General features: G+C 40.1%; 1 protein-coding gene across 1 annotated transcript; it reads right to left on the bottom strand.

Moving 5' to 3' along the window:
- Window positions 1-315: 315 nt before the first annotated feature.
- Window positions 316-17254, bottom strand: cc2d1a (coiled-coil and C2 domain containing 1A). Its single transcript, XM_042429466.1, has 28 exons — window positions 17169-17254; window positions 16081-16153; window positions 15831-15966; window positions 15621-15724; window positions 14857-15102; window positions 14369-14678; window positions 13491-13600; window positions 13305-13377; window positions 12541-12663; window positions 12303-12430; window positions 11408-11480; window positions 11192-11325; window positions 10667-10754; window positions 10476-10552; window positions 10198-10293; window positions 9145-9267; window positions 8897-8955; window positions 7790-7906; window positions 6459-6532; window positions 6210-6268; window positions 5948-6099; window positions 5741-5831; window positions 5502-5657; window positions 4621-4752; window positions 4381-4507; window positions 4191-4267; window positions 4024-4071; window positions 316-3929 (listed from the first exon to the last, which is right to left on the bottom strand). The coding sequence occupies exons 2-28, from the start codon at window positions 16138-16140 to the stop codon at window positions 3897-3899; spliced, it is 3006 nt and encodes a 1001-aa protein (XP_042285400.1). The 5' UTR covers window positions 16141-16153; window positions 17169-17254; the 3' UTR covers window positions 316-3896.
- Between the last annotated feature and the right edge of the window lie 8 nt (window positions 17255-17262).

Genomic DNA, 17262 nt, shown 5'->3' with positions numbered 1-17262 from the left:
CACAAGTATAGATCATATGAAAACCTATAGTATTTAAATCCTTTTTTACATCTGAGGTCTCTGAGAGTACAAACAGAGGTAATCTTAATCTTCTGTAGCAGACTTTTTAAAGATGTTATCAGTCCAATATCACGGTTATAAGCAATTCTCATGAATTAGGAAAAGTCAAGAAGTGTCAAGCTGATAAAAACATGTTAAGTATGTAAGTATGAGCTGTTAAAGGGTCTCAAAGACAGCAGAATATTAAATGTTGATAAGAAAACAATCTAAATGAGAAACAGCTGGTACTACAGCTCAATGATGACACAAACCCAGTACTTTTTCACCATTTTATTCATTTTAACACCAACCTCTTACATAAGATAATAAAGCCTGAACAATCAGGCCTTCATACATTCCCACTTGGACCTCCACAAATCCTCATGTCTTACACTTAAAAATAGAGACAGAGCATATGATGCTGTTTATATACTGTATATAAATATGACATTTATATTGATTGCCCTTACATCACTCAACAGATTTAAAAAAAAATGTCAAAAGGTTCAACAATAGTATTTTCCCAAGCCCAGACGAATACATTTACTGCAGCTGATACGGACAGAAATATCAACAATAATGACTAACAATTCACCAAACTTTCTCCTTTTTAAATGGAGTGCAGCAAAATGACAGAGAAGGATAAAAAAAGAGAAGAGAGCCAACAAACTAAAAAAAACAAAAGAGAGAGAGAGAGAGTGAGAGGGAGTGTGTGTGTGGTGTTGTATATGCGGGAAAGGAGTGTGAATCACCAGCAGGACAAACTTTAACAATATGTCCCTCTGCCCGGCACTGACCACCCAACTACCACACTGAATGCTGATGAGCTTGTCTCTATGACAACAGGACAGCCTCAAAGGCCACGAGGTTACTGGAGGAGTGGGGTGATCTGGCAGGAGTATTTGTGTGTGTTTGTGTGTCGGAGGTGACGTGGGGTTAAAGCTTTGGGGTGAATGAAAGGGGTACTGCATAGTTGCAGTTTTTGCGCCATTAAAACATGCGAGTGCTGCAACCTGGAGTTACATCAGAGCTTCGCAGTAGCAGTCAGTCTTTACTTAACGTCAGTATCAAATCACAATCATATTTCTTATGCTTCATATCAGTGGCTTTGCATGTTTTAGACCTTTTACTACAAATCGAACAGTTTACATCACATCTAGTCCTTCTGCAAACCATGTTGCTGTTTTTGAAATGTCAATTAGTGGATTAATTGATTAGTCAGTAAGGAGCAAACAACTGATAATGATTATCGATTATTGTTCGTCATTTTTTTAAAGCAAAAATACCAAATGTTCCCCAGTCCAAGCTTCTAAATTGTGAGGTTTTGTTGGTTTGTTGGTTTTCTTTGTCTCCTATTTTAGGGATTTGAACTGTTAGTTGGCGGTAAAAGGCAATTTGAAGATGTCCTCTTGTGTTTAAAGGAATTGAAAGGGACATTTTTTCACATTCGTTTTCTGATATTTTATAAACCAAATGATCAATCAAGAAAATATTCGGTGGCTTAATCAATTATAATGAAAAGCAACTGTTAGTTGCAGCAACAATAATAATCTTTTGCTCCGTTTTAATGCAGCCTTTGGTTTCTATACAGTATGAAAATCAACTAGTGGACCGGTAATGGACTTTGTGTAATCTATTATGTCGGCATCATATTTGTCAGTTAAATGCAGAGCTTTTCAAATAAATCTGCATTTAAACTACATAATGCAGTATTGACAAACATTAATGCAGACTTGATTTACTTTGATCAATTACACAACTCGACGAGCCAAATGTTTGGCTCAAACTCAAGCAAGTTTCAAGAGTCTGCTAATAGATTACTGCACGGAAATGACAATGGCTGCCTGGAACAGTAGGAAAAATACATAAAAATATCTGAAACGATATTGTGTGCATTGAAAAATTGTCAGCAAAACGTTAAGTGTAAATGATTTGTAGTTAAGGAGCTAAACGTTGCAAAGACACAGATATGGTAATTTAAATTCCATCTCATATTAAGATTAAGTTTAGTATTTCCCTGTAAGAAAAATCTGTCCTTCCACTGCCCTGTCCATCTGACAAAAATCAACTGATCAAAAGCAACAAAATGTACTACTTATAAAGAGTCAGAAGATATCCTCTTATGATAAAGAAAAAGGGGGGGGCGGGCCATATCAGGTCATCTTTAACCAGGATTATTTGCTAATGGAGTGAGGCAGTGGGTGGATTAAGGCAAACACATGATTCTCTGCTCTGTCACGTGACCAAAAAACTATTAGTGGAGTTAACCGACATCATCCACATCGGAGGGTCAAATATAAAACATACAGTAAGGCTCATCTTATGTAGTCTGCTATATCCTGACTATTTGCAGTCAACATGGATCCACATCAACAGAATCTGCTGTCGGGTTAGCAGGTTGTCAAACACGAAGAGGAAACATCTGTCCAGACAATGACACAGAGCGTACAGAGAATACATGGCAGAACTATGACACATCTGTCAGATTACTGTTTTTGTACATTTAGATTTATGAATTTCAAGGTGCCTCAGCTGCAATCCACATCTTATAAAGTTTTAACGGATCTGTCTGAATTTTGTCCCGTTGACTTCACAGTCAAAAAAGTATAAGGTAGAGAGGAATGACAGGAATGTCTATGGGGGAACAGAAATAGAAATGAGCAATTACCCAGCCATACTGACACATATTGGGTTGTCTTCCTTTGGGCAGACTATTCAGCATCCACTGTGCTGCCACTGGAGAGCTCAGTGGGATAGAATCTGTTTTATTAAACCTCATACATTAAAACATGTGGAAAATAGCAGCACACTGATGCAGCTGCTGTTAATTATTTTCTAATCGACAGCGCAATGGACTTAACATTGTTTAAGAGTTTAAAGAAAATCCAAATGGAGCGGTCTATTACTCGAGACTCTGAATAATCTCTGAATAAATGTAAAGGAATTAGTGTGAAAAAAAGTGAAGATGAAGAAGACGACAGAGAGGAAATAGCTGATGAAGAAGAAGAAGAAGAAGCAGCAGTCCTTTAGCAGAGCTAAGCTTCTACCACATTCATGGCACGCTGTTAACACCTCCCCTCCCCAACCCCAAAGGCGACTCTACGTCTGATCTAGTCGTCTCCTTGGTGACACAAACACTAATCCCTCATTATGGGATGTAGGCTGCGGCGCCCCGAAGCCCCGTTTTTTTATTCCCATATCACACCACTCCAAACGAAGCAGATTACTGTAATCTGGGAACACTGGAGCAGACAGATTAGATTAAGCTCATTACACACATAAAATATGGGAAAAGGGGTTAAAAACACCTCAGTCCATTGGTTAAACACACTTCAGAGCACACACACACACACACACACACATTTTTGGTCATCTATGGACACCAAAAGACTCTCTGAACTGGTGTCAAATGTAAAATCTTCCAACAGATCTCTTCACCCACAATTCTTAAAGAAAAGATGGGAATAGAAGAAAGCAGTTAACAGAGTACAGGAAAACTCTGCAAAGCTGCACTTTAGGAGCGGTTTTCCTCAGTGCTTGTCTTGTTTAAGTGCAAATAATCCTTTCTAACACGTTTTAATGCTTGCTTTCATTTTTACGTCCCTTTGTAGTTACAGAGTTGTTTTCATTATCGTGGCAGGTGACAAACCACAAGTGCCAAAAGTTAAGTTGTATAATTAATAGACTAGAATTAGCAGGTACTTTCATGCAGTTGTCATGGACATAGGCAGCATAGAATCATGCTAAAGGTCCTTAAAGTACTGACTGTAGTGTTTGTATATGAGTGTGTATGAGAGAGAGAGAGAGAGAAATGATATAACAGTACTCTAGCCAAGTCTCTGCTCCCTTCGCTCCTTTCATCCAGTACGTTTCCTTGTCAGCGATTCCAGCTAAAGAGGAGAGAAAAAAAAAATCTATAAATATACAGTATAAACACATGAAGATGATAAACATTTTATACTGAAAGTACATAATAATTGTCACCTCACTCTCTACCATCTTCAACCTGCCCAGAGCATCCTTGGCAGCTTCCTATAAACAGGAAAAAAGTATGGAAACTTTTCAAAATTACACACAACATACACAACACAAACACAAGTGAGCAGCAGCGATCACATTGGAGGAGCAGTCGACCCCGACCCCGTGCTCACCCTGTTGCCTTGGCTCGAGTATTTCTTCACAGAATCAGCGAGTCCTTGGACGAAGCGCCGCAGCACATTTTCATACTCTGCACATATGGTGAAGAATAATGTGGTTGAATGTACACGCCAGAGAAATGTACTTATGAGAGGATGAGATGTATACTCATATGTTGGCATATACAGTATATGTGTGTTTTACCTGTAAGCAGAGCAGGAGAAGCTCGCTCCAGCTGTGCTTTTTGCCACTGCAGCCTGTGTGTGACCTCTTTGTATTGATGGATGACGTCAGGAGGGGGATCGCGCCGGTTCCTTCTGTACTCTGCAATCTGAGCGGGACAGGTGTAATGACTGACAAGACCTTGACGCCTTTGGGCCATTTCAAATATTAGATAATTGGGTGTTGTGCATGGGCTTAGATCACACACAAACAAACAATTACCTTTCTCTCCAGCCGCTCCTTGTCATAGTTGAGGAGGCTGAAGCTGTGGAGTTTGTAGTGCGGCGGAGAGTTGTTGGGATGACTGCTCCGGCTGCTTGCTTCATGTTTCGGGTTCGACCGAGGAGACGGAGCCTGATTCGAACAAACACACACACACAGACATCACTGTACTGGCAGAGTCAAGATCATTTTGTCCCAGTCTTGTTACATTTTGGTTCAACTGCCTTTACAGGCTGTACAAAAGGGACTACAGGATGGCAGCAAATATTCAGTGGGCGGGGTTATGCTTGGCTCAAACTAGTCCATACAAAGTCTCACCCAGTGTTTGTAGCTGTTCTGAATGGCCACACTAATAGGCATGGAGAAAAACCTGCCATCAGACGGTTGCTTAGATTTGGATAGCGACAAACACTTCGGGACAGTTTCTCCTTCATAGTATTAACATTGTTTGGTTGGATACACGAAAAGTGCCAGAAGTAACTGTGCAAAGCGTGAAAAAAAGAAACCTTGAGAGAGAAATTAAACACTTTCAATCACTGTATGAGGTGGGCATGATTGTTAGATTCGAAAAATTACAAAAATTTTGACGTTGTAAAGGTGTCGGGTGACATTTCAGACACTCTTTGACGATCCAACAAGCACTCCGGTAGTAGCACACTGAAGCCTTGACAGTGGCTTGTGTCCTGACACTTACAGTATGTCCAGTTTTTAAGATGGCGCAGTGGCTCAATGTTTAGCAAAGTAATGTCACACAAGAAGGTGACATTTTTGTATGTTCTTTTTGTGTCCTCTGGAGGAAACCCACTCAGACACAAAGACAGGGATTTGCTCTGCTGCAGTTTCCTCCCACCAACCCACTGACATACAGGTCATCTACTCACACGTTCCTTTTGCCTCTCTGGAGGAGAAAGGGGGGAGACTGCTTCAAGAACCAGCCACTTCTCCGTCACCGGCTGGAGATCCACTGCTGATAAAGGTTCTCTGATCTTCACCCTCACCTCCAGCTTGCCGCCTGTGGCTTTACGTCCATCCATCACCTGAGAAACACATGCACACTGTTAGACAGAACTGCTGTGTACGTGTGTGTATGAATTTGTGTTGACATGTTATTAACACTTGCCTCTATAATGTCTCTGATTTCACAGTGGTTCTCTAGACCCTCTAGCTTCAGGTGAGCTGTGCCCACTACTTTGTCTGTTTTAAAGAGGCCTCTGTAAACACATAGAGAGAAGAATGCGACTGATGATTATTACATTTACAGCATAAATCAAACAGATAAACAATGTAGCCACTGCCTCTACTGCCCCAAAGCAGTTGTGGTTTTTACCCCTTGTGGATGATTTCAAACTTGATGCCTTTGGACTGGACGACTCGTTTAAAGCCTCTGTGCGTCCGGTTGATGTTGAGTTTAAACTGCTCTTTAAACTCTGGACTGTTTGTGTTCTTTACTGTGCTGGTTTTGTCCCTCTGTGCCTCCTCCTACACACACACACACACACACACACATAAATGAATGAATTAAAACACATCCACATAAAAAAAAAAGTGAAACATCCATAATCTCCTCTCTGAGTGTGAAAGATTCTTACCGAACTGGGAAAAGGAAACTCAAACTTCACGCTGGCATCCAGATCATTAGGTGAGACACCTTGAGGGAGAGATGTAAGTGTACATAAATAGTACATAAACATGATTGATTGATGGACTGATGGATTGATTGATGGATTGAAGAGTGGACCACCACAACTTCAGAGGTGTCTGGTTTGCAGTCAATTGCGGAGCCGTCCTTCTTAATAAGTTCAAGGTAATTACTTTCAAGTTATTTCAGATCTGCCTACCTGAGGGAGCTGGTAGGTTGATGGCTTTGATGATGTACAGTACCAGGTCATTAGGCGTCAGGTTGGTGTAGATCCTAAAGAAAAAAACCCCCAAAAAACAGAAGTCATGACTATTCAGAACCAGCGTCATGAGTGACAGACATCAACCTGTCAGCATCACTGGGAGCCAAACAGCTCTGTCTGCTGAATGAGTCAGTGCCAGAGTCACCTTGCTGTTAGCTTGGTATGATACTGGAGCAGAGCCAGAGTGAGTCACAGTGAGTCACTCTGACTCATCTACAGCTCTAGCTGGGGAAAGTAATTCTATTCTTGTCTAAAAAGATGTTTTCATAATTGAACACCTGATGCAAGCGAATCTAAATAATTTAATATAAAGGACAGCCTTCATAGTGTTTCATAAAAAGAGAGATTATAAATCCTTAAAATCACAATAAAATAGGCTTTTTGATCCATCCATTGATCTATTGACTGATGTATTTTTCATGTTGCAGTGGGACAAACTGCTGGTTTCATAGACTGTTGGTATCCTTTAGCTGTCACAAATTTAGGAGAGCTTGACTGATACTAGATTTTTGAGTCTGATATTTATTGATGTTAGAAAATTTAGACAGTCTGGTAACAATATAGCAGATATTCTTTTTTTCTTCTTAAACACAAACATTTTTGATGAGGGCCCCTAAAATTTGGCTATTAAATAATTGTCACTAAGATAGGAAGTGAGCCGAACATTTTACAGTTAAATAAATTAAAATGAATAAGCCGTTAGTGCTCTCTGTTGAACAAACTGTGTAATGGCAACAGTTTCCAAAATATATCTTCCGCATTTTTGTACCGCAATTATTTGTTACTTATTGACCAACATAATATACACAATCACCATTATATAAGATAATATCGGTGGCTGTGGAAAGCAGGTCGAGCTCCCCGGGGGGTATGGCCTGCATCCCTTTGCTGATTGGCAGCAGAAAGCATTAAGTGTTGTTGCATTAATATTGTGGTCTGTTAGTAGCTGGTGCAGTTAAATCCCCCTAGACCTAACAACAAATCATTTTACCAATACCACCTGCGTCATGACATTGCACACAAGGGAAACAGGATTTGTATGAGTGAACACACATAAATGCAACTCCGAACCCAGTAACCACTTCTGCTTCTTTTGAAATTGTATTGCAGATTTTAGCTGAAGTGAGAATATGGCTTTTGGGACTTTCCTGTTCAAAAAGTTTTGACATTTTCTGTTTTTATGGGGAACAAGAAAGAATTCAGAAAGAATATATAATGATATATTATCCACTATGAATTCGAACGTATTCTATGAGTTTGTTGCTGACTTGGCGGTGTTGAAGGTTCTCTCCTCAGTGCGGCACTTGGGGACTGGGTGGCCCTTGGCGTGGGCGTTCTTCAGTATCTCAATGTTCTTCAGAGACTCCTCAACAAGTTTCTCACACCTGGGGACAGACAGAGATGTTCCTTACACACAAATACTCACACATCTCTCATATTGAGATTGAGATGGCCTGGTTCCTGAAATGTCACGGGTCTGATTTCTGCATAGACAGCTGTCACACTGCACCAAACAGCTCTATTTGCTCAAAAGACCACATGTATTTCTGCATTTTCTGATTTTTTTTGGATCACACAAGACATTTAGGAGCATCATCATGTGAAAATACCACATTCTGTTTCTAAGCAATGACAATATTTTACAAAGAATATTTGCGAAGAAAAGGGAAGCCGTGCAGACCGAAAAAGTCTAATGCATGCCCAGTTAAATGTATGTGAAAAACATGCAAAATATGCAGTGTGACACGAAAGTAACACTGTATCTATTATGGTGATGAGATGCTCCGTGGAGATAAACAGTAAAATCGCAGTCTGTGTTTTGCCATAATGACATCACACTCCACAAGTGCTTAAATGATAGTTCAATAAGTACATTAATATAAATTAATTGAAGATCATTTAAAAAATATATGAATCTGATAAGTTGTTTAGTGAGTAAAAATATAATTTGTTTCTCAAATATGATAACTGGTGTGTTTTACTGCTTTTCTGTCATAAGAAATGATTTTCTTTAAGTATTTGATGGTCATAGAGGAAAAGCAGTTGAAGACAATATACTGGGCTCCATTAAATAATGATTGCATTTGTCATCTTATTTGCCGCCTGTGATGCTTTTATGATGAGAAAAATTGTGAAGAACCTTAGTTGTGAGTACAACAGATTGATTATTATTATTATTGTTATTCAATGGTGCAATGATACCCAAATTATCAATTACAATTTTAATAAAAAAAATCATTTAAATTGAGTTACACTTGCATATAGCTCAATTTCAAGCACCAGCAAAGAGAAGGCTTTAAATTCCAACATGGCTGCAGATGACATACTTACGAAAACTCACACACACAAACAGACTAATGAGAGATGTTTCTTACTTTAGAGCCTCGCCCACATTGCCTGTCTGCATGGTCTGTTGAGAGTGATTCAAACATTTCTGAAGATTGAGAACAAAACAGGGTGTGGCGAAGAAAACAGACGATTAGTTAGACACAAAACAATCTTGATTCAAAATATGTCTGTTTAAAAAGTTGCACAACTAGAAAAGTGATGAAGAAGCATTAGGAGCATAAATGCAACTACTGTATGATATCCACATCAGTATGAGGGAGAGGTGTATTCTAACCTCATGCTGCTTCCGCAAAAGATCCATGACACCGCGGTACTGCTCACTGGAGCGAGGGGAGAGAGGGGAGGTACGGGAACGAGCCAGGGAGTAGTCATCCTCACTGACTGGAGCGCTAGGAATCTGTTGGGAAGGAGACAATTACAAATGTGCTGAGAAACAAAAAAATGTGTACAGGGCAAAGAGAGATTAAAAAAAGATCTTAAAATCTCAGAGAACACAAATATCTGCTAACTTGCTTTTATACCAAAAGACATTACAACCACCTCAGTTATAAGTTCAATTGATTTTTTTTACCCTACACATATTCATTTATGATTTACAACAGTTTGGAGAACCCCAAATCAAGCATGCACCAAAATCTCATCAACTGTTCCTTTGCCAGAAGCCTTCCCACCGATCTGTGCGCTAGAAATGATGAATATCCTTTTCTAAGCTTGTGTGATATCCTACAGACCAACAAGAAGACAAACTAACAGAGGCACAATATAATATTCCTTGTAAATACACAGTGAGACAGAGCCAGAGAGAAACTCATGAGTTATATGAAGCAAAATGAAAGAAAGTCATATGGGATAAGTGGCAACTGTATGAGAAATGAATAGCAGAAATCACACTGGAAATATACACATCACACACACACACACACACACACACACTAACACGGAAATAGACACAAACACACAGAAGGTGAGACCACCATGAGCATGAAGGTGCTTTTATTTCGCCCCATGTTAACACACCTCACACATTCAGTTGCTCCTGTGTAAACTTGTTCAACACACACCCACACACCCACACACACACAGAGAGAGAGACAGAGAGAGAGAGAGAGAGAGAGAGAGAGAGAGAGAGAGAGAGACAGAGAGAGAGAGAGAGAGAGAGAGAGAGAGAGAGAGAGAGAGAGAGAGAGAGAGAGAGAGAGAGAGAGAGAGAGAGAGAGAGAGGAGAGAGAGAGAGAGGACCAAACATGTAGCAGCTGTGAGTATGTAAGTGGGAAACTTGCCCTCTATCTTCTTGGATTTCATTAGTTATTGAGAATATATTTAGCACCTTGGTGATGTCAACGGGTAGGCCAGATTTGGCAGCGTTGATCATGGGGTCGATTCCCTTGGCATGTCTGAGGTGCTGCGCTGCTCCTGTCATGTCCTACAAACAACCAAGCAACAGCAGACACAACAATCAAACCACAGAAACAGATGTTCAAGTCTCCAATAAAACAACAGGCAGCTGTTGTAATGACATCTACAAAAACACAAAGATGGCGGGAAATCCATCTACAAAAAAAAAAAAGAAAAAAAGAATAAAGATAGAAAAAGTCAACAGCTTACCTTCATCTGTTTGGAGCGCAGTGCTGCACGCAAAAAAGCCTGTCGCCTTAGCGACAAGAAATCCACTTGCTGCTGGGCTACAAGGATAATTAAGAGAAAAATAAGTAAAAATCTGCCTCATGTAGCACTCAAACACTTTATACATGCAGGCGCGGAGGTGCATGCCGGCACACAAACCAATCAAAACACACCTTTAGGTCCCAGTTTTAGAGCTGAGGAGCCTCTAGGGGCCTGAGGAGCTGGAGATTTTGCTTTCTGGGTGGATGGATGCACTGCAGGCTGCAGAGAGAGAAAATATCCAGTTAGGATCATGAGACAAATGCAATACACAATAAGATTTCAAAGCACTATATTGTCCTCATACTGTAAACTGCTTCATCTTGAGACATTTGTGAGCTCGATTTAATATTTTAAATGATCTTAAAAGCTAAGCCTGAATTATATTTAATATACAATCACTGTTCCTGTAAATTACCACAGTGTTATACATCACTGTGATTATGAGCATGAAGGTGATGCAATAGGCAGGAGAAAACTGATAATTCAATGATAATGATTCACATACAACACAGAAGCTGGGAGGACAAACAATAAAACATTGATAGCTTTGGTTTAAGGCAACTGTATGTTTGAAAGGCAACCAACCAGACTCCTTGGCTTCATTATAACAATGTGACCATTTGGTGGTGCCTTTATTTGTTTATTTATGTGTTTACCTTGGCAGCCTCTCTTGGACCATCCTCTTCTTCATCCTCTGCGTCTGCATCCTGATTAGCTATTTTCATAGCTGTTTCCAGGACACCCATGAAGTTCTGCTGACCCCCCTCTGAGCCCTGGAGCGGTGGGCAGCCTAGGAGAGCAACACACAATTGACTTAATACATCTTAGATCCAAAATCCAGTGATACACGCCTTCAGGATTCAGAAACATACCTGGTGGCACAGGTAGATCAGACAAGCTGACAGGTCGTCCAGCTTTGTGAGCTCTGATGGCATCCTGATATTGCTATTGAGAAAGGAGAAGATGATTGATAATTCAGTTATCGCTTATTAAAAGGAAAATTCCACATTCAGATGCTCTTATATGCTGGTATAATTAGTCTTTGACTTTGCATTCCTGAATTGCTATTCTCCATGTTCTTTCCCATCATCAGCACTGTAAATCAGATAAAATACAGCCTATTTGCAAGCACACAACCTCCATTCTCACCCCACTCAAATACAAAAACAAGAGGGCTTAACCAAAAAACAAATTCTTACAAATAAAGATAAACAGAACAAAGGAACAACACAGCACTAACTCCCACATACAAATCAATGTCATCAATGTGCTTCCACTCTTACAAAAGCGATACAAATGCCCCACAACTATTTTTCTTCCTTTTTATACATCCTACTGTATATAAAATTCTTTTCATGTTCTTGTTTTTTTTACTCTTTCATGCTCTTGCCTCTGTGTTCTTCTTCACCCTCAGCCGATTCTGCTTTATTTACAGGTTTCTTATTTTTTGCACAGTGCCTTTCAACAATCCTCAGAGAACAACGCAGAACTTATTGCAAGTTATTCTGGTTGGTGAAATGAGCAACAGTAGTAGTTACAGTCAAAGCTACAGAGAGTATTTCCAGTCAAAATAAAGTGAGTCATGCTTAAATAAGGAAAACACACCATAAAAAAAAAAGCAGGATCATGAGATTCATCACAAATAGCTGTTTTAAGAATTTCTGACAATATTCAATGCCTTATTTGATTGAATTATACAACACCTTTGGAAAAAAAACTGCCCTTTTTTAAACCGTAACTTCAAAATTTTTAGAGTATGGTGTGTACCTTAACAATGCGCTGGTGCATACGGGCCTTACGGTCATCTCCTTTGCTCTTGGCTCCCTCTGCTGCTGACTTGTATATGTCCATCCTCTGCTGCAGGGCTTCTGCCAAACTTCTGGGAGCAGGCAGGTCTTTGCAGGACACACACACACTTTATTTTAAAATTCAACATAATACAGTTTTAATCACCTGCACTATGCTAACTAGACTGAAGGAAGGATCAGGGCTCCTTGAGTCTTACCGGCAGGGGCCACGTGGGTGGATGCAGGAGCAGTGGGGGCAGCAGGAGCAGCAGGAGCAGCAGGGGCAGCAGGTTTAGAGGAAGACTGAGGAGGAGGCGCACGGTGCTCTGCTACTGCGTCTCCTGTGGATGATCAGACAGCAGTGGACATGAGTTGAAGACAATCAGCACATAGGGATTGAATTGAAAGAAGAAGACGTAGAGAGAACAAGAGAAGGAAAGAGATTGAAGACGGTGTCTTTCAAAATAGCAATCTTTATTTAAATAATGTGTGTGGCGCTTAAGCTCAAGTAAATGTAATAAAAACGTTAGTCTTTTAATCTCTAAAAACAGTATTAACTGCTGTGATAAAAGTATAAGGGTAGCCATTCAGTGACTGACCAGGACTCAGGCTCAATAGACGAGTTGGAGGTGAGCCTCCAGTTCAGTGCATGTGTGGAATCAGGCGTGTGACATGCTTACAGTATTTTTCAGAACAATTTCATTTCAGTAAAAATGTGTTGGGACATTCATGCAACTGGATACCCAAGAACTGGATTATAGTTACAAAATCCGTTTGATAAGCTTTTCGGGACTTTTGTGGGTTCTTTAAATTAGTCTTTAATCTAATTTACTGTATCAAGAAAGCGATACCTCTTTTGGGAGCTCCGTTCTCTATGAGGAAGCCTGAGTAAAACCTAAGAATTTCAGGATATGTTGGGTGAGTAATTAAGACAGAAGTCACAACTTTAGGTAAAGCATTCCTTTAAAGTTGTTACACTAACCAGGAGGTGGCGGCAGTGAGCTCAGATCTATTGGTTTGCCTCCGTCCAGGGCCTCCACCATCATGTCCAGCTTCTGTATAAATGGAGGTCAACTCTATTAGAATTGACTTTTTCACCTGTCAACTATACACTCACACAAACAGAAAAGATTTATTCATGTGATAACATTGTTGTCGGTTCTGTTACCTTGGCAATGAGGTAGTGCTGTTTGGCCTGGTCAATGTCGCCGCTCTGTTTGGCGTGTATGGCAGCCATCTTGTACTCCCTCTGTCTGGACAACACGGCCTGTTTCAGCTCTAAAACGGAGTGAAGGCAAAGATCCATGTTTGTGCAGAGAGGAGAGAAGAACAAAATAGAAAGCACAACAAAAGGAATGGTTGGTTTAAAAGCTAAGGAGGATCACAGTGACATTTAGCGGGGACATCTGCGTGTGACTCTGTCTGAGCAGTAACAAATGAGGAATACTGATTCTGTGGTGGCTTTCTTGTTGTTTTCGCTAATGACTGTTGTCAAATAAAGGTTATTTAATAAGATAATAAATAAATCCATATCAATTACCAAAGCCAAAAGAAATGTCTTAAAATTGCTGTCTGATCAGCAGTTAAAAGACCTACAAAGTATTATTGTTTTAATGAGGAAAGCAAGCGACTCTTAAAATAGCAACAACACAGTAAACATAGGTTTACTGGGAGCAGACTGAGCAGCTAAGTAGAAAGAACAACAAACTGACAAATTTTAAAGATTATTTTCTGGTGGAGGTAAATAAATATATCAAGCCTGACATCAGGATTGTACCACAGAACAAGTCACCACCAAAGTCAAAACGGTCCAAAGGGGTTTCAGCTATTTTGTCCAACTGGCATAAATAAGATGATCAATACTCATTCAATCCCTTTGAGCTGCAGTGCATATTGAATGACATTTATGACGTTATAGTGTTTGTCAGAGTGGACCAACAACGCCACAGCTGTACTTGTGTACATCCAGTACACAATACAAAGAAGAAGTGGCAAGTTGGAGACACTTCCTGTAATTATGTGGTATGTGATCATGTGTCTGTTTACCTGAGTGCTGTGCGTCAGGCTGGCTGGGGGTGAGCGGCGAGATAGCAGGTGTTTCTGGGGTGACAGCAGCAGCAGGCTTTTGGGGCGGGGTCAGATGGAGCGGCTTATTATTAGGAGCTGTCGGTGCAGCCTCCCTTAAAGGTTTCTGATTGGTGGGAGGAGAGGGCATCAGCGTGGGCTCTGGCTGTTCCTTGATCGATTCAGACTCGGCTGCAGTGTTGGGCTTTCCGCCAAGAGCGACAGGAGGTGGAATCTCCTCCTCATTGACTGGTTTTCCTTTCCTAACAGATGTTAACATGGACTGCAATGTCTAGGGTTGAAGAGACAAGAATTATGAACATACTATATGCCTTCAACATTAGAGAGAACAAATATGCAAAGAATCATATACAAGAGGCAGACTTAGAAATTCCAAAAGATTTGAATGAAAGCAAAGTTTGGGGATCAGCTTGTAATGAGGTGTTTCCCCTTCTTCTTCTCCATTTTACCTTTAACCCACGGTCATATCTTCGAACTTTGCTAGTCTCCCCCGCAGCCTTGGCATTGGAGATGGCAGTCTTATACATTTCAATGCGCTCCAATAGGCAGGACTCCAACCCAGTTGCACCACTGGGAGCAGCAGGAGGAGCAGAGTGGGATGTAACGTTCACTTTAGGAGCAGTTGGCGTGACGGCAGGAGGGGTGGGAGCAGGAGTTTCTCCCTCATCTTCCTCTAAAACCTCATTCAATTCTGCCTATGTACAGAGACACAAAAATGTTTACAGTTCAGAAAAAAATTAAATGTTTAAAGCAATTCAACAGCTAAGTGAAATAAAAGTGTTTAAGGCTGCAACTAAGAATTATATTTAATTATCAATTAATCTGTTTCGTCACAATTTGTAAGAGCCCAAGACGATGTCTTAATATTGCTAGTTTTGTCCAACCAAAGTCCAAAACCCAAAAGTATTCATTGGTATCTTGTAAAATGACACAATGAATCCATTATCAAAATTGTTGTCATTTGGAGCACCCCCGCAGCCGAATGGTTATTGCGTATGCTACATAACCACAACATAACCATATACATAACCATAACATCTATCTCTCTCCCCTTGTTTCCTATCAGTCACTTCACTGTTGACTGTCCAATAAAGGCAAAAATGCCCAAAAAATAGTCTTTACAAAAATTGCCAATTAATTTTCTGTAAGCTGGTCAATTAATCAACTAATTGTTTCAGCTCTAGCAGGGATAAAAAGGGTGTGTGTGTGTTACCAGCAGATCTTCATCATCCAAATCTTCATCCCCGATTTCCTCATCATCCAGGTCTTTCATACAAAGAGCTGCCATCTGCTCTATTTCAGTCATGGGAACAGGAGCTGAACATAAGAAAAATAAATGAATGTCAGTAGCATATCGATGAGACAGAGAGAAACTATGGTTTACACTAAGAAAAAAAAAAAAGACTCCTCCTGTCCTTCTCACCTCTGCCTTCACTTTTCCTCCCTTGTGATCTTCCTCCTCCACCTCCCACCAGACTGAGCAGCTCTGCCTCCAGCTCTTCATCATTCCCGTCATCATCCATTCCTCCATCCGGGGACAGGTCGAGCAGCAGCCCCATCTGAAACAAACCGAAACAGACAGAGAGAGAGCTGCTAAATTGTACCTGTTGTTGACAGCTGAGGGGTAGACATCATTCTCACTTCTTCTTATAATCAGACGTGAGGGGTGTTACCTGTTTGGCTCGCGCTGCCCCTTGACCCCGGGGAGGGTTAGGGTTCCGACTGCGACTCATAAGCTTTTATTACCTGAAAGTTAATGAGGGATTTAATTAATTGAGACATTAAAGAAAAAGAAGAAAGTTGATGACGATAAGTGACAGAATCCAAAGTCAGCACTGACTCATCAGCAGCCTCAAAGCTGAAGTTAGACTCTGATTCACAGCTTCTGATTCAAGGTTACGGGAAAAGTCAAGGGAAACATATGTAATGATATTTAGAGGCTGATTTTCTGTTTTTTCACCACTTACACTTATGAAAAAGTGCCTTAACGCTGTTTAAACCCACTTTCAAATTTGTGAAACCTTTATATTGCTTAAGAAAACAGAAAAAAGGTCAATTTCACTGCTTTTTTCCATCCAAAAAACAGTATACTTAGACTTATCAAATATGAATAATAATAACCTAGTCCAGATTTGACAAGTCTAAGTAAAGTGGTTTTTGATCTGGGCCTGGTTTAAAGTAGTCTGGATGAAGAAATATCAGCGCAATCAACCTTTTTTCTGTTTTCACAAATAGAATAAAGATTTCACAAATCTGAAACTGTGTTTTAATGAGTCTCTGGAATCTCCTTGTTAATCTAGTCCAGATTTGTTGAGTCTAAGTATAGTGGTTTTTGATCTGGACCTGGTCTAATGTGGTCTGAATGGGGAAAATGCAGTGAAATCGCTGTTTATTTGTTTTCACAAATAGAATAAAGGTTCCACAAATCCGAAAGTGGATTTAAACAGTGTTAAGGCTTTTGCTACGATGTCTAACACTTTTTCATAAGTGTAAGTGGTGAATAAAACGGAGAATTAGCCGCAGAATATCATTATTTAAGCTATGTTTTCCTTAACTTTCCCCTTGACCCCGAATCGGAGGCTAACTTCAGCGTGGTGCAGCAGCCGCTATGTGCCTTTCAATGATAGTTTTAAATAATAATAATTGATAAATCAAACAGTTTAAACTGTCTTGTTTAGCTTCAGTCCTCATGTTAGCTAACAGCTAATACAACATTCAATGCAACTGTGTACAGCTAACAGCTACTGAATGTGCTGTTTACCTTGTCAGCTGTCACGCAGAGTTACTCGGTTATTCAAGTCGATCACGGCTCAGAAAAAAGAGCAAAAAAGACAGACAAGAGTAATTTAACGTTT

The sequence above is a fragment of the Thunnus maccoyii genome, chromosome 2 (assembly GCF_910596095.1).
Source record: "Thunnus maccoyii chromosome 2, fThuMac1.1, whole genome shotgun sequence".
Taxonomy (NCBI): Eukaryota; Metazoa; Chordata; class Actinopteri; order Scombriformes; family Scombridae; genus Thunnus; species Thunnus maccoyii.
Note: the sequence above shows the minus strand (reverse complement) of the source record. Positions and strands in the feature narration are given on the sequence as shown.